This window comes from Corythoichthys intestinalis, chromosome 19, assembly GCF_030265065.1.
Source record: "Corythoichthys intestinalis isolate RoL2023-P3 chromosome 19, ASM3026506v1, whole genome shotgun sequence".
In the NCBI taxonomy this organism is placed as follows: domain Eukaryota; kingdom Metazoa; phylum Chordata; class Actinopteri; order Syngnathiformes; family Syngnathidae; genus Corythoichthys; species Corythoichthys intestinalis.
Genome location: NC_080413.1, coordinates 16,368,638 through 16,391,159, shown reverse-complemented (window position 1 = coordinate 16,391,159; position 22,522 = coordinate 16,368,638). Strand labels below are relative to the sequence as shown.

Sequence of the window (22,522 nt, the reverse complement as noted above, 5' to 3'; positions counted from 1 at the left end):
GTCATCACTGTACATTTTTATGAATATCTCGAAAACCGTAGCAGTTCAAACAAAACTTTTTTCAGCACAATCCAGCACTAACGAGGCAGAATCAAATGACACCACCGGGGTTCCATTCTGCCACAGATGGGGGGCTGGGTGAACTCTGGATGACCTAAAAAACAATGTTTAATAACTGCAAAACGATGATGGCACAAACGAAACTTTTTGCAGCACAAACCAGCACAATCATAGCACAAACGATTGACATAATTTTTATATAAATTTGCGTCTGATGGGGGGCCAACTTCACGGAGGTGAAATACCGGACAGTCACAAAATGTGGAATAATTTGCCCAAAGAAAAAGGAAACCGAAGACAAAGGCAGACGGGAAAAGCATATGCTTATCAATACCCGTCCCCCTACAGCCAGGGACGCATATTTTTTGTTACTGTCGCATTTTCCCCGATATTTTAGATAATCGATCCAACCTAAGAAAAATTGGGGGAAAAAAACATTTAAAAGTGTAAATATTTGAAAAAGAAAACCTCGAACACTCCTTGATGTCTGCGATTTCTGCATTGCGACCCTTGTTATATTACCGTTTCACCCATAAAATCCCCCAAAAGTCCGGCTGTGGCCATCACAGCTGTGTCTTGACACTCGGTGAGACACGCTACATGGAGTTTTTGGATCGAAACAAGTACGCGATAATATTAAAATCATGGAGTCTTTAATTATGCGCTCTCATTCTCTTACCTCGAGTTAGGGTTTAGGGGTTTAAAATTTTTTCTCTATTAATGCCCTGTTCAAAATGTTTCTTCCCCCTGAAAATTTAGATTTTAAGCTTTCCAATGATGTATCTCGCATATAGGACAATTTTGAAATTTGGCCAAATTGGGGGTCTCAGAGCGGAAATTCAAGTCACCAGAGTGTTTTCCGCCATATATATATATATATAAAAATGGGCTAAGCACCAGTAATGATAAACTTGAAACAGACTGTCATCTTACAACCATTGGACCTTTATTGTCCAAAACAAAAGAGCAAATCACTTACAGTTGAAGAGGGTGAATAGTGGGGACTCCGTAAACAGGCAAAGTGCAAAGCCTACATACACTTAAGAGCAAGAGCCACTCAGGAGCTCTGACAGGTGAATTTAACCATTCAGAGATCCAGATTCGACGGCTTCTTGGTACGACTGGCCGCCCTCTTTGGGCTCGGGGAACAGCTTGATGAGGTCGTCGATGCGCAAGATAGTGATGGCCGCCTCCGTGGCGAACTTCAGGCTCTTAGTCTTCACCATGGTGGGCTCGTACACACCTGCCTGCCGATTATCCCGGGGTTTGCCGTTCAACAGGTCAAGACCAATCCTGAGACAGGAAAAGTGTCCGTTGCTGCCATCTAGTGCTTGTAACTCATACTGTGAGGATAATTATAGACAAGACTCTTTCCACACTCACCATTTTAGATTCTTGCGTTCAGGATTGACCTGCGCCTCGTTGTGAAAAGCCCTCAGTTTTGCCACCAGGTCCGTGGAGTCCTGCGCGGCGTTGACGGCCAGTGTTTTGGGGATGACCAGCAAGGACCGAGCAAACTCTGCGATGGCTAACTGTTCTCGGGAACCCTGAGCGAACAGCGCAAAGATAAATGACCACGTTTGATTTTTGTTTGTGACCATAAAGAGAGCTTTCCTCACCATGCTGGTAGCGTAGTTTTCCAGATAGATGGACAGAGCCGCCTCCACGGCGCCCCCGCCCGGGACAACCGACTTGGACTCCAGCACCCTCTTCACCACGCAGAGCGCATCATGCAGCGAGCGCTCCATTTCGTCACACATGAAGTCGTTGGCTCCGCGTAGAACAATGGAGGCGGACGTGCGCGCTTTGGTGCTGTGAGACGGAAGAGGACTGTCAAAAAAAATGATGAACAGCCATCACATTCAATCCACAGATGGGCGTTTTACTTCTTGACAAGAATGAGCTCGTCATCGCAGATACGTTCTTGAACGACCTCCTCGGCTTGACCCAACATGGTGGCCTCAAATGTCTCCTCTCCCTCCAAATTGGATAGAGATGGGCAGACGGTGGCTGAGAAAATACAATAATAATAATTAGTGGTGGGACTCGATTAAAATTTTTAATCGAGTTAATTACAGGGTCTGTAATTAATTAATTGAAATTAATCGCATTCTAATTGAAAACCATATATTGACAAAACAAATCATGTTCTCAATAAAAAAAAGCCTTTTTGAGCTTAACAACAAATTTATTACTGTTAATATGTAATGTCATCAGCAAACAATTGGTCAAAGTGCTTATCAGCTATTCAGGTTTCAAGTGTTTCAGGCACCCGGATTATTTATGTTCTTTGAAAACATTTTTCTTTAGATATGTAAACAGTTAAAAAACACTAACTAGGTACTTTTCAGTAATTACAAGATAAAACTATGAGGCATAAAATATTGCCAAACATTTTCTTTCAAATAGTGAAATGTAAACACTGATAATTAAACTGCAAGAAAATAACAAAGTGCAAGACTTCAACATTAAGTTTTTTAACAATCCGTACCAATTGTTGTGACTTTTCGTTCAATCTTCCAGGACTCAGCTACCGAAAAAAAAACTGGTCTGCACAGTTTACTCTTTAGCGTCTGTCGTTGGCTTTTTGCACAGTCAGGACAAAAGACACCAAATGCCATTCATTGTTGACGACTTGTATTTTATGTGCGGTCACTCCGAGATAGTTAGAATTGCTCAAGAAAGTCCAGTGGTCCCGTGTCAAACCAACATACTCGACAGACTTCAATCGGTGTTCTTTGGTCTGCTTTTCGTCATCGTATAGCAGCTTGCACAAGCGCCTGCCGAGGCGGCCCGCCGAGTGCAACCGTGACCGCCAAGCCGACCCCGCTGGGACCCTCGCCGCCGCCGCACCCTGGTTAAAGGCCGGGCGGCAAGAGTGGGACGAGGAAGGCGCGCGGCCACGTCGGCAGCTTGCACAAAATGATGCTCTTGTCCATTGTCCCATCAGCATGCGTTTTATAGGGGAAAACTAGCCCCTAACTGTCCAAGTAAAATGTCACCTCCCATCACTGCTGCTGTTAGCGTTTGTCTGTGTGCGTCAGATTTACCGGCGTACCAGAAACACATGAGTAGGTAGGTTCCGCATGCGGACAAATGAAACTGAAACAATTAATTGCGTTAAAATTTTTAACGCGTTAAAAGCTTTATAATTAATTAATCGAAATGAACGCGTTAAAGTCCCAGCCTTAATAATAATATAACGTCATGTATAAAAGCTTGGCCAGCTTTCAGTCTTACCTCCTGTTGCTTTGGCGATGCGTTTAAGGTCCCTTTTGAGAACTCTCCTCACAGCCATGGCGCCAGCGTCCACAAAGTACTTGAGGCACATGTCGTCAATGCCTCCAGTGGTCAGCACCACATTGGCTCCTGCCGCCAGGATCTTCTGAATCCTCTCCTTGGTAATGTCGGACTCCCTGTAAAAACAGCTCTATGCTTTAAACCCCCCACGAGCTCTTAATCATCAATTAACCAAATACTGAAGTGTAACACATTTTCTTAAAAATGTCAACCCCCTCATAGAAGAAAACAGCACAGAGTAAGCTGCACTCTTGAGTTGAAGGGGACGCCATTGCTGTTTCCCACGCGTATCACTGCGTTAACTACTAATCCAGCAACACAGCAAACTTAAATGGGATTTCGGAAGAACGTGGAGGAATACAAAACACTTGGCCACCTTTGTCGGATCTGGTCCAGCTTCTCTGGGTCGTTGATGACGACTTGAACTCCCATTTTCATCTTGGTCTTCTGCAGGCTGAAGTCAAGACAGGCAATCTTGGCGTTGAGAACTCGCTTAGTCATTTCTACGAATAAATAGATATTGTTGACTCACTCGAGAGTTTTTTAGTTGAATGTTACCTGTGCCACAAGGTATGTATGTTTGTGTTCCAAGTAAGGCCGCAACAACTAATCTATTTATAAATTATTTGCCAGCAACTATGAGCAGTCACGTTTGGGCCCTTGTTTGTGTGTAATGTGAGGATGCGCGCGCGCGAAAATTAAGAGTTCCCTGCTGCAACTGCTGCTGGGTTGCTGAATCAATAATAGTACGAAGTGTTGCGAGTTCAATATTCTTTTGTGTTAGAGCCAGTCTGCCTCCGTCAGAGGTGAGTAAATGAAGCCAACTGTATTGTTTGTATTCTTTGTTGATGAGGCGTTACTACTTAGCACGGTGCGCTAAGCTAGTTAGCAATTATGCGAATTGGTGTCTTAAGCAGTGTTGTCAATCTTACTTTAAAAATTAATTAGTTACAAATTACTTCTCCCAAAAAGTAATTGAGTTAGTAACTCAGTTACCTCAATGTAAGAGTAATTAGTTACTTGGCAAAGTAACTAGTGTTACTTTTCATGTTTTACACATTATTACATGATCCACTCTAAAATGTCTTTCACATTAAATATGTTTATATTAACCGATTGAATTGAACTGGGTTTTTTTTCTTCTTCCTTCATTTAAAAATAAATAAATAAAATAATATAAAATAAAATAAAAACCTAGGTGGTTTTCAAATGCTAAATTCAAAGGGTTTTTGGGACAATAGGCCCAAGCCCAATTCTTTACCTTAAACTTAACAAGACACAGCAGTATTGCAGGTACTGCGAAAACCTTAATTGTAACCTTTGCTATGTTTGGAACTCATTTAATGTTGTGAATCAACCTTTAAAGTTGTTAAAATTGCTCCCGTTATTCCATTATTTTCCGTCTGTCTACTTTCAACATGTGAAAGTTTTTAAACGGTTTCATCATTTAAAGATAGATTCAAGATTTTGGGATTTAGGAGTATTTTAAATAAAAACTCACTTACGTTCGCTACAACAGAGCCTTCCTGAGAAGTCAACTGTTTTAAGATGGCGGCTATTTACTAACACTGCTGAGTGTCATTTCGCATCTAGTTCTATATACATGTGATATGTACTGTAGCATCATGTAGGCGTAGTTTGTAGGCTGTCGGCTGCAGTCAGGTATTATTGGAGCCACCCAGCATCGAGTTTGTAATGACGTCACAACTCCCTCCTATCCTCCCTACTCCCGCTCTGCTCTCTCAGTTTCTCTCAACACGCACGTCATTTAAATAAATTGCAGTAAAGCACTAACGCACCCCTCAGTAACGGTAACGGCGTTGCAAAGATGAGAAAAGTAATTAGATTACTCACTACTGAAAAAAATAACGCTGTTATTAACAACACTAGTCTTAAGTGTCTGTTTGTATTGTGTTTTGGAGAATCATATTAGCACTTCAGTTATTGTTAGATGGCTCATTTTATAAAACCACACATAAAAACCCATTCATAAACAGCTTAGTCTCCACTCAACACAAAGTCAAACTGTAAATTGGCATACAATAAAGTGTGCTTTGAAATTGTATTTGGATTGTATTTATCAACAACTGTTTGATGAAGAAAACAGCCTCCACCTTATAAGATTTTGTTGTTTAGGTTAGAAAATAAATGAGTCATTGACACAATTTCTATCAGCGCTTTGGCCACAAGGGAAAAAAACAATCAGCAGCACTTTTTTATTTGAATGGACTTTTGTCTTATTTGTGTACTGAAAACCTTTTTAATTTTTATACTCAGGACTTTACTAAAAACGTTTTATGCACTTAAAACAGTACAGTTGTAGACTACACTACAACTAAGTCAGGAAGCTGTAATACATTTTTGAAGGAAAGTCATCCATTTTGTCTTCATTGTTACTCATAAAATGCCTAAAACAACTTTAAGTTAAATTGTGAAGGTAACTGAAAAAGTGATATTTATCCAATTAATCATTAAATTATTCATCCATTATTTTCCACTCAAGAACAAATCAAGGGATCAAACTTTCAGGATATGTTTGTGATATGAAACAGTAGAGGTGATTCAATTTTGAGGTAATGAGGTCAAAAGTCACATGGCCTAACTGAATTTGGATGCTTCGGCGGAGGTTTGCCCTCTTACAGTGCTCCTCTAAATTTTATTATTTGTCAGGCCAGGCAAGAGAGGAAGGTCAAAGGCTACAAAAACCAGTGACTGAACCACCAAAGCCATTTTACTATATCCCACGCGTATCACTGCAAATGTCATTACAAAAGACAAAACAGCAAAAAGAAATGGGACTGACATTGAGAAATTTCCATTCAAAGGAAGTGGCGTACCTTGTGAGCCCACCGTGCAGTTGAGCGCGTAGCCGTTAACCAAGAAACTCTCCTTCTGGCTGCGACCGTGCGCTTTCAGCACATTGACAGCGTTGATGGGGTATTTGGACATACCCTTGGCATCCACGAACTTGACAGCCATTGTGGCATCCACCACCATGTTGGCGAAGAAGTCGGCGTCACTGAGGATGGGGGTTAAGGCTTTAACAGTGCAGAGTGATTCGCTTGGGTTAAGTCTTGGGGCAGAAAGGATACACTCCGATGATCTTGGAGGACATAGAGGTCTTGGCTGCGTTGAGTAAGCATTCCCTGCCCAAGTCATCGGTTCCAATGGTGAGATTTTCATTGATGTAACGCACCGCCTCCCTGGAACACAAAAACATGGCAAATCTTCTAAATCTCATGTGTCAAATTCATGGCCAAGGCACCAGATCCGGCCATATGCAACATTTTCATTTGTGGCCCGCAAAAGCAAATCATGTGCATCGATTTTATGGTAAGAAATTAAAAACAGGTGTGGTGTAAGGCTGTCCCAGACGACAAATTTTCTCCAGCAGACTTTTTTTTTAATGATTAGTTGACTAATTTGATATATATATATATATATATATATTATTTTTTTTTACTAATCTAGCAATTAAGTTTTTATTGAAACTTATTACCGTACTGGCCCGAATACAAGACGATGTTTTTTTGCATTGAAATAAAACTGAAAAAGAGGGGGTCGTTTTATAGTGGTGTCAACAATAATCGATGCGGCGATGCATCCCGATGCGGGGCATGGACGATTCGATTCGATGCGGGCAACAAGCCGAATGGATTCAGCGCATTTTAAAATATATAAGTACGTTCAAAAATCTTCCCTGCGCAATTCCGGTGATGCAACGGATTTGGTTTCCCCATTTGTATTATTATTCTCATGTTTCATTTTTTACACACGCATAACTCTGGTCAAGTTTCCCACCAACCTCGTAGAAGCCAAAATGTCTCCAGATGTCTGCTTTCAATGTCTTAGGTGCATCAATAATCTTTTTCACTCCCTTTCTCCGTTTCAGCCATTGTTATGTTATGTCCTATCTCTTAGAGGTTAGATCTTGTGCCCGAACCAGCCCAAAATGTTAAGCATTCACGTTCGGGTCGGGTCGGGCCGCCGCGCCGACTAATAAATTATTAAAAAAAAAATTAAAAAAAAAAAGGGATAAAACCGAGAGCAGGCTCTCTGTATTGTGCATTTGCTTGTGCCCACACATGAATGCCGTGGCGCCGCCCGCTTTTTCTTCTTCTCCTCCCGCTGTGGCGCTTGCGATTCGTTACGAAAGAAACATTTATTTATGCACACAAAGGCAACACAAATGTGATCCTTTTGAATCTTCTCTGTGTGTCTGCAAAACCGCATGTTTTTTTTAAATATTAAACTTTCCCGGCGTTATTTCGTTGTGTAAATGCTTTTATAATTATCATAAAAATATGTAGACTACTTAAACATGAAGAAAACTTGTGTTTTTTTCTGCCAACTGAGAATTCGTTACGAATGACACTTTTATTTATGCACACAAAGGCAACAGAAATGTGATCCTTTTGAATCTTCTCCTCTGTGTGTCTGCAAAACCGTTTTTTTTTTTTTTTTTTTTTTAATATTAAACTTTCCCAGCGTTATTTCGTTGTGTAAATGCTTTTAGAATGATCATAAAAATATGTAGACTATTAAAACATTAAGAAAACGTGCGTTTTTTTTTCTGCCAACTCGAAGAAATGAAAATAAATTGCAGCTGCTGCGGTTTTTTTCCCCGCATCACTCCAACAAATAAAAAAAAATGTTTTTTTTCGGGCTGGGCCTGCAAATCTAGTTAATGGATTGGGCCCGGGCCGGGTCGGGCCTCAATACCAGCGGGCTGTGTCGGGTCGGGCTGGATTTTTTAGGCCCGATCGAACCTCTATTGCACATATATAGTGGGCTAGGCCTACATTTTACTTATGTTCTACATTGCAATTTAGTTGATGTTTTGTTTGCAACTGAACTGATCCCTGGATTGATATTGCGATAAAGATGCTGCTGCACTACAATATTTTCTTTGTCGTTTTCTTTAATATTTACTTGAATATTTTTATTGATGGGTCGTTGTGACTAAAATACAGTGACTGTTATTACTGATTTTGCACAGGAGTTCAGATGTTGCACTGTGTGAAAGGCTGCTACTGTGTGTAAAAAAAGCCCTGGTCTCATTCAAAGCACTAATTAAATGCTGTGATCTGTTTTTTTTAATATATATACATATATATATATATATGAAAGTATTTTCATTTGACTTCATCCAGGAGTGACACAAGAGCCAATAAAAAGTTGTTTAATGTCTGACCGCTTGTGCTGCCTCATGATTCACGAAAAACAAATTATTTTATGTATAAAAATTAAATTGGTGTTCAAAAAGTCTTTTTTCAAACTTGAGTCTTGAAAAAGAGGGGGTCTTTTTATAATCAGGGCAGTCTTATATTCGGGCCAATACGGTACTATTATAGCATTATAATAATTATTCACTGCCAATAAGATTTTTCATAAAGGGTGTCATTTTAAAGCTATTCCGACTAAAATCTCAATTCTGAAGTATGAGAGATTAAGTCCAGAAATGGTTATTTATACCCTCGTGAAGAAAAGCGGCATGGAAAATGAATGAATGAATGTTGAACATGATGTGCTTTTATTTTTAGATGTTCGTCGGAAGTACTTTCACAAAACCGCTAACCGTAAGCTTTACACTCCGCAAAAAAAGTGCACTTTTCGTCATTGCACGTTGTGTCAGTAATAATTTTTTTGTTCATTTTTCAGTTTGCAAATGCTGTTTACTAGCATTTTTTCATGTTTAAAGTGTCAACTTTTAACCGCAAGTTTGCATTTTGGAGAAGACTGCCAATGCCAGCGCTTTGCCCACATACAAAAAAAAAAAAAAAGTCAATCAACAGCACTTTTATTTGAACGAACAGGATTGTTGCCTTGTTTTTGTACTGAAAAACTAATGTTTTATACCAGAACCTTTATTAAAAACCAACACGTTTTACGTACTAAAAACAGTACAGTTGTAGACTGTCAGAAAGCAGTAATAAATGATCATTTTTGAAGGAAATAGTCATCCATGTTGTCTTACTTTGTTACTTATTTTGTGTTACTTACACAATCCCTAAAACAACTTCAAGTTAAATTTATTCAATTATTCGTTTAATTAATCGTCCGATTAATCAATTATAAAATTAATCATTAGTTGCAGCCCTAATCAGTAATATCATGAAAATGAGTTAATGGGCGAATATTTACTTTGCAAGTCAATTTACATTGTGCAGTTTGTGCACTCCTAAATTTTCCACCTGACAATTTCAGGTTATGGAGTACATACTTGCAAGCCAGACGATATCCGCTGATGACCGACGTTGGGTGAATTTTCTGCTTGACCAGTTCGTCTGCACTCTTCAGTAACTCTGCAGCAAGGATTACCTATCAGAGAGACGGACATTTTTTTTTTTTAAACATCAGGTCATTTCAGTAGAGATATGTCATATGTTCCATCTTTTCATTAGAGGCAGCAGAAGTGAGGCTGCGTAACCTCTTCAGACATAGATGGGAGTTTCTGTTTCCTGTTCGCATAGCCACACACCCGTTGCAGTAGGCAGATGTGTGGTACTATAACAGGAGGTGATCGATGAGCTTCTCGCTTACCACAGAGGTAGTCCCGTCTCCAACCTCTTTGTCCTGCAAGTCAGCCAGTTCGCACAGGACCTTAGCGGCTGGGTGCTCCACTTCCAGGAGCTTCAAGATGGTTGCGCCATCATTGGTGATGGTAACGTCCTACAAATACATTTCAATAAAATGAATTCCTTTCCACGTTAAAAAAAAAAAAAAAAAAAAGAAGGTTGCAAAAGATTTATAACTGACCCCAATGTCATCAACCAACATCTTGTCAAGGCCCACCGGTCCAAGGGAGCTCTTGACGATGTTAGCGATGGATGCCGCTGCCATGACTGAAATGACAAACTATGATTTTAAGCATGTACAGCCATAAAAAAAATGTAATCTGAATTGTAAAACATTATTAAGTGGTTATATGAATTGTTGCATTTTTTTTACTGAAAGATTTAAGGCAATACATCACACACAAAGAGTTTGTTCTTTCAACGGCGCATGCATTTAACACAATGTATTTTGCTAAATTGTTCTGTCAATTTATTGGGTGAGGAAACATAGAAGTTGCCACACCTTCAGACCATGACAGAGTTGTTCTATCCCATTAGCATAGCCACCCATTCATTGTTGTAAGAATGGAGGGTACTTAAATAGGATGTTCTCCATATTTGGATAAGAAGATTAGCAGATAAGATACAGCTAGGACTGCTAAACAAGAACTTCTCCAGAGCATGACAACGATTTTTAAGCTAGCGTTAGCAAATAGCCTCGCACGTGTGCTAATCACAAAGCGTTCATTTTAAGGCTATTACAGAGTGCAAAGGGCACAAAAGAGCAAAGCACACGCATTGCGTATAAGGGGAGACAACTCACCATTTTGGGTGCGAACGGACTCGCCAGTTGTTCGCTGGCCGAGAACGTTCAACGGACCTTCTAATAGCGACATTTTGGAGCACCACACCGACTCAACGGAGAAGAAAGAAAGCGGCGACGCAAAGCACCATGGGTAAACCGGGATACGTCAGAAACTTCGAGAAACCAAATCAATTTTAACTATTCCCAGAGCAAAAGTAACATGTATCAATGTTATTTATAACTATATATTTTTATATCGCATCCGTATAGCCTTGATTATAGCACTCAACTGGTTAATACCACGTTTTTGTATTCTGTTACACAGTATAAACTACAAGTCCCATAATTTCTCAACTCTTTTTCGTGATAGATTTTAGTGTAGGCTCGTTTCTGACAGTGCGCCACCTGCTGGTTTGATCATTTAACGTTTGTTGAAATGACTAACTCAGGCGTCGGCAACCCAAATTGTTGAAAGAGCCATATTGGACCAAAAAAAAAAAAAAAACAAACAACAAAAAAAAAAATATATGTCTGGAGCCGCAAAAAAATTGAAAGCCTTATATAAGCCTTATAACGAAGGCAACACATGTTGTATGTATCTATATTAGCCTACTATCAAAATGACCAAGTTGGCTACAAATTTGGTGCTGCAACTATTAAACAATTAACTCGAGTAATTTGATTAGAAAAAAGCTTCAAGTCGTTTTGTTGCTTCAAGGAGTAGACTTCATAATGATACTGACGGGACACGGGGCCGATTAATAGGGGGCCTGCAATGTTGACGTGGCTGTCAAAGCTGACCGAGTGGAATCACAGATAAAGAGCTTATTTTCTTTTAAAACTCTTGTGAATAAATGGTTGAATCCGTGAATTCTTTATAGATATGGACGCAAAACAGTCTCGATTCTTGGTTAAAAGCAAAAAAAAAACCAAAAAAACAAACAAACTGCATTTATCATAGTTTACCTAAATATGTCAAGGTACGATGCTCGTCTGTCAGTCAGTGTGGCGGCCGCCATATGTAAACAGAGCTTTTCTGGTGAAAATTCTTGTGAATAAAAGCTTAAATCCCTGAATTCTTTAGAGATAGGGATGTAAAACAGTCTCGATTCTTGGTTAAATGCAAAAACAAAACAAACAAACAAAAAAGTGCTGTTAGCATTTATTTTACGTAAATATGTCGAAGTACGATGCTAGTCTGTCAGTCAATGTGGCGACCGCCATATGTAAACAGAGCTTTTCCTGTGAAAATTCTTGTGAATAAATGCTTGAATCCCTGAATTCTTTATAGATATGAACGTAAGTAGTGCTGCAATGATTAATCGATTAACTCGAGTATTCGATAAGAAAAAAATATTCGAATTAAATTTTGTTGCTTTGAGTATTCGTTTAATTAAAGTGGTGTTGTAATGGCTTATTTTTAAAGTGTTTGCATTTAGTTTTATTGATTAGGGCGGATACACTGCCCTCTGGTCTGCCTCTTTTCACATGGCTGAATCCAACTGCTCCCTGTTAAGACCAACGTTTTTGTTTGAGCTAATGTTTTTTCATGCATTCATAATTTAGTTTATAGGTATATTTAGCCGTTTTTTTTTTTGTGGGAATGTGTGTCTGAACCATTTGTTAAGAGCATTGTAAAAAAAAAAAAAAAAAAAAACCTAGCATTTTATAGCATTTAAGCTAGCGGGCGTTTTCTATGTAAGTTAGCCAATTGTTCTTTTGTTGTACATAGATTCTCATTTTTAAAAAAAAGTATACTGTTTGAGGCTCAGCTCAGGTATTTTAATTTTTCATGTTCCTTATCCGATTACTCGATTATTCGAACTAACTAGTCCATCGATCAATTGACTACTAAAATATTCGATAGCTGCTGTCTCGATTCTTGGTTAAAAGTAAAGCAAAACGTGCAGTTAGCATTTATTTTACATAAATATGTAGAAGAATGATGCTAGTCTGTTAGACAATGTGGTGGCAGCCTTACAACAAAGAGCTTTTTCGTTGAAAATTCTTGTGAAAAAACGAAAAATATAATAATTACCTTGAATCATTGAACAAATCACTCCTGAGATAATCCTTCCTGTTTGTATGCGATACGGCTTTTGTACTTTTTCGACATAAATTTCGGCGTTGGATTGCTGCATTTGTCGCTGCGACTGACTGCGAATAACTGAAGCGGATTGTGGGATGGCCCCCTACTTGAAGGCATTGCGCAGTGAAGGTCGAAAATGACCCGTCAATATCATTATGAAGTCTATGCTTCAAGGATTCGTTAGGGTGGCGTTGTAAAGGTTTGTTTTGAAAGTGTTTGCATTTAGTTTTATTTATTTGGGTGTATACACTGCCCTCCAGTGGCAATAGTCAATATGACAAAACTCATCTAACATGGCTGGATCCAGTTGCTCCCTGTTAAGACCAACATAAGGTTGTAAGTTTTTGTTTGAGCTAATATGATTGCTTATGCATTCGTAATTTAGTTAATAAGTATATTTAGTAGTTTTTCGTGAAGATGTTTTTGAACGATTTGTTATGAGCATTGTTTAAAAAAAAAAAAGTATTTAATAGCATTTAAGCTTGCGGACTTTTGCTAAGCAAGCCAATAGCTCATTTGTTGTATTTCGATCCTCATTATGTTTTTTTAGACTGTTTGCGGCTAAGGTATTTTAATTCATTTTTTAATGCATTTATTGCTCTTGCGAAATGAAAGTGCAATCCTGCATAGTTTAGAAAAACGGTCAGGAATTTTATTTCGTATTTGCATGTAATGCTCTTTTGAAAGAGCAATCTTAGCAAGCCTTTGTTTTACATTTCCTAAAATTGATTCTGCAACGCATTAAATGTCCCCCAATCCAAGTACTCGAACTAATTGATAATCGATTACTTACGTAATCGATAGCTGCAGCTCTATACAAATACATGATGAGCCTCCATGATTAAATGTTTATTTTCCCTGCAGTGCATCCTATAGAGAATAACTCGCCACACCACTCACCACTCAAACATTTTAGAAAAACCTCCAGGGAGCCACTAGGGCAGCACTAAAGAGCCGCATGTGGCTCCATAGCCACGGGTTGCTGATACCTGGGTTAACTATTATGAATAACAAAGTATAATTCAAGTTTTCAATTTTGCATCTTATTATAAAGTTTAGTCATGTCATTAATGTGTGATTTTAAGCTTTAAACTATTAATTGCTCAATTTTCATAACATTTCATACCCCCACCCCCTTTATTGATTAGTAAAGAAAAGATTACATTACTGTTTTATAGTTAGCAATCCTGTCTGAGAGTCAAATGATTCCAGGCTCTCTCTGTGGTTGTAAACTAAGAAGTTTTATTTTTTTAACCCTGGTTCTCAGATTTACACATACACACCAAAAACGTTTGTTTGGTTTATTGAAGACTTAGTTTACATTGTCTAAGGAGCAGAATGAATATGAGCGTGAATGCTTGTATATACAGGGTGCCCCAAAAATGTATACACCCTTTAGCAGCTGATAACAAAATTGTTATTTTTGCAGATGAAACCCATTGAATTAATGATAGCAACCAGACTAAACTTTAAAGTAATGAAAAATGCGACTGGGAGTATGAAAATGCAGTTGAAGTATGAACATGTCACGTTATCAGCTGCAAAATGATATATACATTTTTTGGGGACACTCTGTACGTGCCTTGATTGCCTAATTTCGACCCAAAATGTCCGTTAAGTGGGAAAATAGATTTCAGGATCATTGTCCTTTTTACACTCATGAATGTCCTATTTGATCAATCATTTTCTACTAGTACATAACAAGAACAGAAAAAAAACCACAACATAGTTTAGGCTGAAATTTATTACCTCCAATACATTTTTGTTGAGCAATGACAACTAGGCCGTTAAAAAAATACAGTACACGTGACCTAAACATTAAAGCATTGTAAAGCATACTATGTCATACAAGAATAACTTTCCTAAAATGTACATCTTTACAAAGTGTTTACAAAGTAGACGTTTGAAGAAAAGTGCAAAAAAATAAAAGGAGTCAATGAGACTGATTAAACCCCACCGGTGAAGCAGAGGACAAACGTGTACAATGAAACAAAACATACTTCATATTACGAATGTGTTTTTTTCATGCATGTGTCTTGATATGAACAGTAGACCTTATCGTTGTGCTTTTTGACTTAACATTTGGATCTTGCATCAAGCAGTGCATGATTTAGAAACAAAAAAACTACCAATTCACAGCATTTGACTTGAATTTGGTGAACAAACACCCCCAAATGTCAGAATAATCTTTCAATAAATACATTAGTCTTTCATTTACAACCTGTAATGGACCTGCCCTTGCATGATTAGTCAAAAAAGACTATAGAGATGTTTTTGAATAAATAAAATGGTTTGAGTAGTCTGTATTAAAGTTGCTGCTGTATAAACTACACTGTTAAAAACCTTTTATCAACACCTCCCTAAAAGAATGGATATACTGTCTAATCAGTAGTGTGATACATTATTTGTAAAAATCACTCACATTCCATTTGATAACTGGTTGTTAGTTAAAGATTCTGAACTCCTGTTTCTATAGAAATGGAAATACTAGATTTGCTTGGATGTAGTTTTAACTTTGCTATTGTCCATCCCTAATATAGAAAACCAGTCTTCAAATCAACACCACTCAATGCTAGCCATCATGGTCCCAGAATACATGCTGTAATACGAAAATCCACGAGATGAGACATTGAGATGCATACATTTCAGATACAACATTTGCTCATGTTTAAAATAAATATGAATCCTCAAGTTTCTTATTTATAATGATTATTACCAGTAGGGTTCTTGTCTTAAAGCATATTAAATGCTGATAAAGTTGGTGAAGAGACTAATAGGGTCGAGTTGTAATTGCCAACATGTTATCCTGTTTTATTTGTGTTATATTTATTTGCAAGATACATGTGAGTGCAAAGTGCCAGTTTGCAAACATGAACATTTGGAAAGCGCGTTTAATGCTGTAAGCACAATTGTAAACATTAGCGTTGCAGGCTAGGTGCTGAAAACGTGAATTAAAATATGAGGTTCACCTGACAAGGTCCTCCAAAAGTCATCAGATCTTGTCCGGTTGAGCCCCTGATTGCATTCTACTGTGAATAATCAGTTACAGATGTTACAAGTGGATTGTCACTAGACCCCAGTGGAAGAAAACACCCACTCGTAGTTTGATTACTTCATAAGACTGGAAGTGCTAAGGCAGCTTGCATGCACAATTCAAAGCGCCATTGTTCACCGTTAACAACCTATGCATTTTACTTTGAAGCCTTGCACATAAAATATACTAGGTATTTACATATGTTAGGCGTTAAAAAATGCCAGTTTTGGCTTAAGTAGAACTTTGTGTTATATTCCCTTTTAAACTGTGTTTGAGTAGTTGTAGAAGTAGCAGGATCCCTTTAGGTCTAATTTGCATGGAAGTAGTGTGTTAATATATATTTAGCTTTTGGTTTTGAAGTCAACTTAGGCAAAACTACTAGAGCTCAGACACTGGAATTTTTCCCTTAGAGATTGGACGATGTTTGGCTGATTTTGCTGTGGTTCACTCCATAGGTACTTCTCCAGATGCTCGTGTTCCAGGGATCTCAGTGTGTTGTTAGAGTGCACAGGCGTGCAGGGTAAACTCCTCGTATGGATGAGACCTCGGTTTTGGTAGTTAAAACCGGCCACTGAGCTGCAATTTGTTTGGGCTGCCCTTCCCCGCTGTGGTTCCGCTTCGTCTTCCGAGCGGATCTCCACGTAGTCGTCGTCATCCTCGCCGTTGTCCTTAAAGTTGGCAAAGTAGTTCTGGGTGGCGGCGAGGAAGCTCAGGGCTGATGCTCTGTTCAGGACAACCACTTGCTGGCCGTCGTGTAAGGTGAGATCCGACTCTCCTTGGGTAGACCGCTCTGGAAGGCTACTCTGCCGGCCGACACTGGCCAAACTGGGACCGTGGAGTCTTTCTTTGGAACCATTCACAGTAGATCCATCACTTTTTAGTGCTGACAGGTTGTTTTTGTCTGGCTGCTGGCAATTCAGAGAGCTGGCCGACTGACAGTTCCTAGATGGGGAGGACTGTGCGTTTAAGGAAGGATGTCTCTTGATGGTACTGTAGACATGCTCCTCTTTCTCGCTAGGAGCAGATATGCAGGAGCTCCATCTCTGGGATGGGGGACTACTTGGTGAGGCCTTGGGGGTCTTGAGAGATGGGATGGAGCAGGAAGACGTAAGTCTGCGCTGAGGTGTAGAAGACGTCCGCGCATCGCGCAAGTCGCCGGCCGAGGAAATGAAGTTGGAGAGTTCGCCATTGCTATAGGTGGAATGGAGCCATTCCTCCTCCAGGGAGGTTTCAGGCAAGGACGGAGAAGAGGGAAGACCTGGATGAGAGTGGTGTATGGACCCAGAAGAATCCTTGAACACGACGTGGTCATAAAGCTGGGAATACTCGGCTATCCTAGCACCTGTGGAGAGAATACAGAATAAAAAGACAGATTATGCTATTTGTTAACATGTGGTCTTAAATAACAGTTTCTTCAGTGTATGACACAAAGTAATCCAAAGGCTGAACTTAAATAATGTTCTACCCCCAGAATATGACTCATTTGACTAAAATGTAGGTGTGTTTTAGTTTTGCAACATCCCTGGAGATGACAACACTGAAGTAATCCTAATTGACAAGGTCATGAACCACTAATTATAAGAATGGCAGGTTTTGTGTTACCTATAGCAGCTCCACCCTGCTTTTTTTCCTCCAAGATGGCAGCCAGATCTTTCTGCCTTCTGTCAGTCCTTGCACGATTACAAGAGTCTCCAGGATCCATGCTTCTCATACGCAGCAGCTGGTTGGCTTTCTTTATCTTCTGGCTGTATTGCCGTGCCATCAAAAAGACACGACTCTTTGTTTTGTCCATAAGTTCCAGAGGAAAGTCTACTGACTCTCCCAGCAGGAGAGAGGAAGAGGCAATTGGTGAGTCCATACCTGCCAATTGTCCAGGGAACAAATTATGGATATCCTTGATGGCACTCTCTCTTTGTGGAGGGAGTTTTGGAGGAAGTTCCACAAGGTCGTCGTCCTCTAGTCGGAAGCTACCACTGCTGAGGCGGGCCAGTCTGTTACGCATGCTCTTCACTGTGCCAAGCGCGGGTTCTGGCATAGCTGGTTGGGATACAGTAACAGGATTATGACTTTCGTCTTCGATGGTTTCGTCACTTTGAAGGTCAGGGAGGTTGATGTATGGGATGCTTAAGGATTGTGACGAATGCACAAGAGGGTGTTTAGGCAGGTGTGTAGAGGTACTCTTCGTGGGATGACTTGCCACAGGAGGCTTTTTTGTGGGACTACCTTTGACTGAGGCTGTCTGCTTGGTTGATTCACTGGCACTTACTGGGAAGGCTGCTGGCAGTCGGTCAGCTTTCTTTTCATTTTTCTTTATGTAGTTCTCCAAGTCATTCCAGAGCTCATCAACGTGCTCTGACATTTTATCACCTTTCTGTGATTGTTGGGAGGCCAATGAAGCAGATGAAGAGGAGTACTCTGGCTCTGAGGAACATAGGATGGGATGGGGGGAATCGCCAAAGTGAAGGCTCTCCTGTGATACAAATTCTCTAAAACTTCCAGTAAGGTCTTGCTCAGAAGCCATTAAAATTTCTCTTTTGGGATTCGATTTATTATCTGCATTTGTTCGCTGTACATCTGTAGATGGAGGATCCCTAAAACAAATGGTGTCGTAGATGTTCTCCTCTACTTTCTTGAGCTCAGGAGTCTCCACTGGTCTTCCTTTCTGAGTGGAAGACTGGTTGTTTACAGTGGAGGCACTGTCTAGTTTAATGATAGACTCTGAGACGTTAGAGTCATCTGGAATACTTGATGTCTTAGCTGCTTGGCTGTGGGAACCCTGTGCATTTGAATAAGGTTCTTTCCATGGATGGCATTCCTCAGAATCCCTTCTGATCAAGCCCATTCTCTTGAGGTCTTCATAGCTGATGTTGTCGTATACATTTTCAATATCGTCCATCGTCAGATGCTCGGCAGATGAGGATCCTGATATTTCATTGCTGGAGGACTCTGTATTTATCACTTCCAGGTTGCCACAAGCCTGGACATCGTCCGTCTTTTTGTGAGCCTCTGTGGCATTCTCGCCTACGCTGCTCGCCCTTCGTAGAACCCTGCTGTCACTGGATGGTGGTTCAACCTGGACAGAGGGGAGCTGCTCCACATGCCAGCTGCAAGGCCGGCCCGTCCTTGGAGACGACGGGGCTTCTGAATTTTCAGAAAGCGGCTCTGGTTCTGGCCCACTTGGCTCTGTGGGGACAAACATCTGATAGATGTCCTCATCGTCATCATCGGGCTGCGTGGTTCGCTGTCTGGTAGGGAACATGGCCCTGCGAGCACGATGATCTGCCCAGATGTTTCGGACAGAATGATCACTGTCTGTCACAACTACAGATGGGATCGGGGACTCTGGAGGTTCTTCTGTCACACGAGATGTCCTGCGGAGTGGCGGATGGCGACTACCGTCCCTTACAAAGGATTCTCTGGCTCTCTGAATGTCAGAACAGAAAGAATTAGACAAGCATCTAAATGTGGTGCGAAACCTTTTACGAACCGACCCATACCTGAAGATCTGAAGGACTCATGTTGAAGGTTTTCCACTGTTCTATACTGTCCACAGATGCTTGAGGGTTCAGTCTCTTCCGACTGCTTTTGCCTGGGACTCGCAACCTCTTTCCACCAGTCTAAAGGCAGAGTAACAAAATTTACCAACAGGTCCAAAACAATGTCAGACAGTGAAAACCAATTTACTATTCTAACAGAAACTTTGCAAACCAAACTGAATATTACAAATCAGTGGCTTAAACATACTAGGCCACTATCGTCCTCATCGTCAGCATCTTGTTGGTGTGGCTCCTCCCCTTCCTCTCTATCGCTGTGGTCGTAGTGGTCACTGGGGTCCAAAGACTCCTGTGATTGGTTGATGAGACTGCGGCTTCGGCCTATTGTGCCCAGAGCCAGCTGGGACACCGGAGAGAGTAGGGTTGCACCTAGACTTGTCCGCTAGGGAGAAGGAAATCAAAAGGGTCATTTCTGTTATGTATGCAAGTCATGTTCCCTAACCTTAACCTTTTTAAAAGACTTGCACAATTTCCACCTAACACATGGAGTACATTATGCATGTAAATTCCTACTAAGATAGTGAACTACATATGAAGTTCATGACCAACCTTTTCTCCATCGCTGTTGGCTGCATTCTGCTTGGCATTCTTTAGTAATTTTGAGAGCGGTTCTGATTGGACAAATTGATAATTAAGATTTTTTTCCCCCCTTGGATCAGGTTCAATTATTCAATATTTTTTCAAATAGATTATCACCTTTTCTGCGGCCTCTACGAGGAGTGGGTCCTTCTTTGGTCTGTGGGGAATCCTTCTTGTCACTATCAGGGCTGTAGTGAAATCCAGGATGGTCTGGAAAACAGATGTTTGAATTAGGGTTGTTCCGATCATGTTTTTTTGCTCCCGATCCGATCCCGATCGTTTTAGTATCAGTATCTGCCGATCCCGATATTTCCCGATCCGATTGCTTTTTTTGCTCCCGATTCAAATCCAATCATTCCCGATAATTTTTCCCGATCATATACAGTGCTGCTCGAAAGTTTGTGAACCCCACAGCGATGGTCAGATTTTTTGTAAAAAAAACTAAAATAACCTTATTAAATGTTAAGTTATACCCAAATCCACAATACTGACATTCCAAATAATGGACTGAAACAAAAGAAATAGTTATATTGTCATTCTTTATTTAACAAAAGTGGTTGATTTAAGAAAAACTCAGATATCATGTGTGCAAAAGTATGTGAACCCCTTCAGTTAATAGGATATTGCGCCTCCTTTTGCAGAGATTACCTCAACCAAACGGTTTCTGTAGTGACTAATCAGCCTCTCACATCTACTTTGGGGGATTTTTGCCCATTCTTCCTTGCAGAACGCAGTCAGTTGAGAGAGGTTTGATGGGCGTCTGGCATGAACTGCTCGCTTCAGGTCCCGCCACAGCATTTCAATGGGATTTAGGTCAGGACTTTGACTGGGCCAGTCCAGAACACGAATCTTCTTCTTTTTCAGCCATTCCTTGGTTGTATTGCTGGAATGCTTTGGATCATTATCATGTTGCATGATCCACCTTCTGCCAAGCTTTAACTTCAAAACAGATGGCGTCAGGTTATGTTCTAGGATTTGACAATATTCCTCAGAATTCATGATTCCCTGGACTATGTGGAGTTGTCCAGGTCCTGAGGATGAAAAGCAAGCCCAGATCTTGACATTCCCACCTCCATGCTTCACTGTTGGGAGAAGGTTCTTTTGGTGGTATGCAGTGTTGACTTTTCGCCAGACATGGCGGTTTTGGTTGTGACCAAACAGTTCAATTTTGCACCTACATCAGTTGATGAAAACTCTTTTTAATTTAGTCTCGACAACACAACTGTTAAAAAAACAAAAAAAAAACTACTGAATTGATTGATTAGGAAATCAGGTTGAAATAAAAGAAAATTCCAAAATGTTGAGGGGGTTCACAAACTTTTGAGCAGCACTGTACATTTTGGCAATGCATTAAGAAAAAAAATGAATAAAACTGGGACGAATATATACATTCAACATACAGTACATAAGTACTGTATTTGTTTATTATGACAATAAATCCTCAAGATGGCATTTACATTATTAACATTCTTTCTGTGAGAGGGATCCACAGATAGAAAGACTTGTGACTTTGTCTATTGTGACTAAATATTGCCATCTAGTGTATTTGTTGAGCTTTCAGTAAATGATACTGTAGCCATGCCCAAATGCATGATGGGAAGTGGAACCATGACTGTGCGTAGTGCCACCAATTGACATATCTTCTCTGCGTTGGGAAATAACATAAGGTGTTAAGAAAAAGATCAATTGCTACCTTGCTTCCCCACATTGCTTCCCATGATATTGCTAATCGTAGGGCGAAGGATTGTAAGGCTTTAGCCAATTAAAAAAAAGGCTCCAAAGGCTGCCAAAATTCACTCTGCTCATTTTACGCTGCCTTTTAGCTCTCTATATAGGTAAAACGGCGCCATTACAGATTGAGCGCGACAATGCGTGAGTGGGTCGTGCAACACATGCATTAATTGCGTTAAATATTTTAACGTGATCCATTTAAAAAAAAAAAAAATTACTTACCACCGTTACCGGAATAAATTTGATAACCCTACCTTAAGCCTAGACTAAAGACTCTGGATGAGTGTAACATATTATGTTTGTAACGTTAAATACAATTAGAAAACAATTTAATAAAAAAAAAAAAAATATATATATATATATATGTTAAAAAAAGGCATGGCCGATATTTTTTTGCCGATTCCGATACTTTGAAAATGACGTGATCGGACCCGATCGATCGGCATCATCTCTAGTTTGAATATCATGTTAATATGATATGAACATTTACAATGATTTTTCAAATGAACTTTGCATTATATTTTGGCACTTACGCATTGCATCCATCTCCAGGATGGCTTGCTTGGCCTAGAACGGGTAAAGTTTAGTAGGTTAGCAATGATCTTGGACTCTAGGTGACGCCAAAACCGTAACAGAAAGACAAGCTGTCCTCACCTTGGCAGGGATTTTGGCAGGGTGATTTTCAAGTATGAGTCTCTTGAGGTGTAGGATCCACATGCGTTTATCTTGCTGGGACTTGGCCTGCGGGTAGCGTCAAACGTTACAGGGATAATAGCTCACATGCCCTTTCAAAAAAGGACACCTGAGATTTGT

At 40.0% G+C, this 22,522-nt stretch overlaps 2 protein-coding genes and 1 non-coding gene across 4 annotated transcripts in view; all 3 read right to left on the bottom strand.

Moving 5' to 3' along the window:
- Positions 1–984: 984 nt before the first annotated feature.
- tcp1 (t-complex 1) lies at positions 985–10,898 on the bottom strand. The gene is made up of 12 exons (XM_057822020.1): positions 10,741–10,898; positions 10,120–10,205; positions 9,904–10,032; positions 9,584–9,681; positions 6,453–6,563; positions 6,198–6,379; positions 3,737–3,863; positions 3,301–3,476; positions 1,947–2,070; positions 1,680–1,872; positions 1,444–1,607; positions 985–1,353 (listed from the first exon to the last, which is right to left on the bottom strand). Exons 1-12 carry the CDS (start codon positions 10,811–10,813, stop codon positions 1,140–1,142), a joined length of 1,677 nt encoding a protein of 558 aa, XP_057678003.1. The 5' UTR covers positions 10,814–10,898; the 3' UTR covers positions 985–1,139.
- Positions 10,389–10,525, bottom strand: LOC130908086 (small nucleolar RNA SNORA29). The gene has a single exon (XR_009061572.1). It is a non-coding gene; the product is annotated as a small nucleolar RNA SNORA29 (small nucleolar RNA).
- A 3,639-nt stretch (positions 10,899–14,537) lies between the features above and the next one.
- Positions 14,538–22,522, bottom strand: part of LOC130907542 (pleckstrin homology domain-containing family G member 1) — an 80,714-nt gene continuing 72,729 nt past the window's right edge. For both annotated transcript variants that reach the window (XM_057822767.1, XM_057822766.1), the window contains exons 10-17: positions 22,364–22,450; positions 22,243–22,276; positions 20,096–20,188; positions 19,949–20,010; positions 19,590–19,781; positions 19,343–19,462; positions 17,448–19,269; positions 14,538–17,187 (exon numbers count right to left, since the gene is read on the bottom strand). In XM_057822767.1, the coding sequence (XP_057678750.1) occupies positions 16,211–17,187; positions 17,448–19,269; positions 19,343–19,462; positions 19,590–19,781; positions 19,949–20,010; positions 20,096–20,188; positions 22,243–22,276; positions 22,364–22,450 (3,387 nt within the window). In that variant the 3' untranslated portion in view covers positions 14,538–16,210. The remainder of the gene's footprint in view (positions 17,188–17,447; positions 19,270–19,342; positions 19,463–19,589; positions 19,782–19,948; positions 20,011–20,095; positions 20,189–22,242; positions 22,277–22,363; positions 22,451–22,522) is intronic.

What these genes read in the sequence shown, in the direction of transcription:
- tcp1 (XM_057822020.1), bottom strand. Translation starts at nt 10,813, where the DNA reads ATGTCGCTATTAGAAGGTCCGTTGAACGTTCTCGGCCAGCGAACAACT. An exon ending in GAGACGGGACTACCTCTGTG is followed by an intron (nt 9,682 to 9,903) that starts GTAAGCGAGAAG and finishes TCTCTCTGATAG; the next exon opens with GTAATCCTTGCTGCAGAGTT. An exon ending in AAAACTACGCTACCAGCATG is followed by an intron (nt 1,608 to 1,679) that starts GTGAGGAAAGCT and finishes CTGTTCGCTCAG; the next exon opens with GGTTCCCGAGAACAGTTAGC.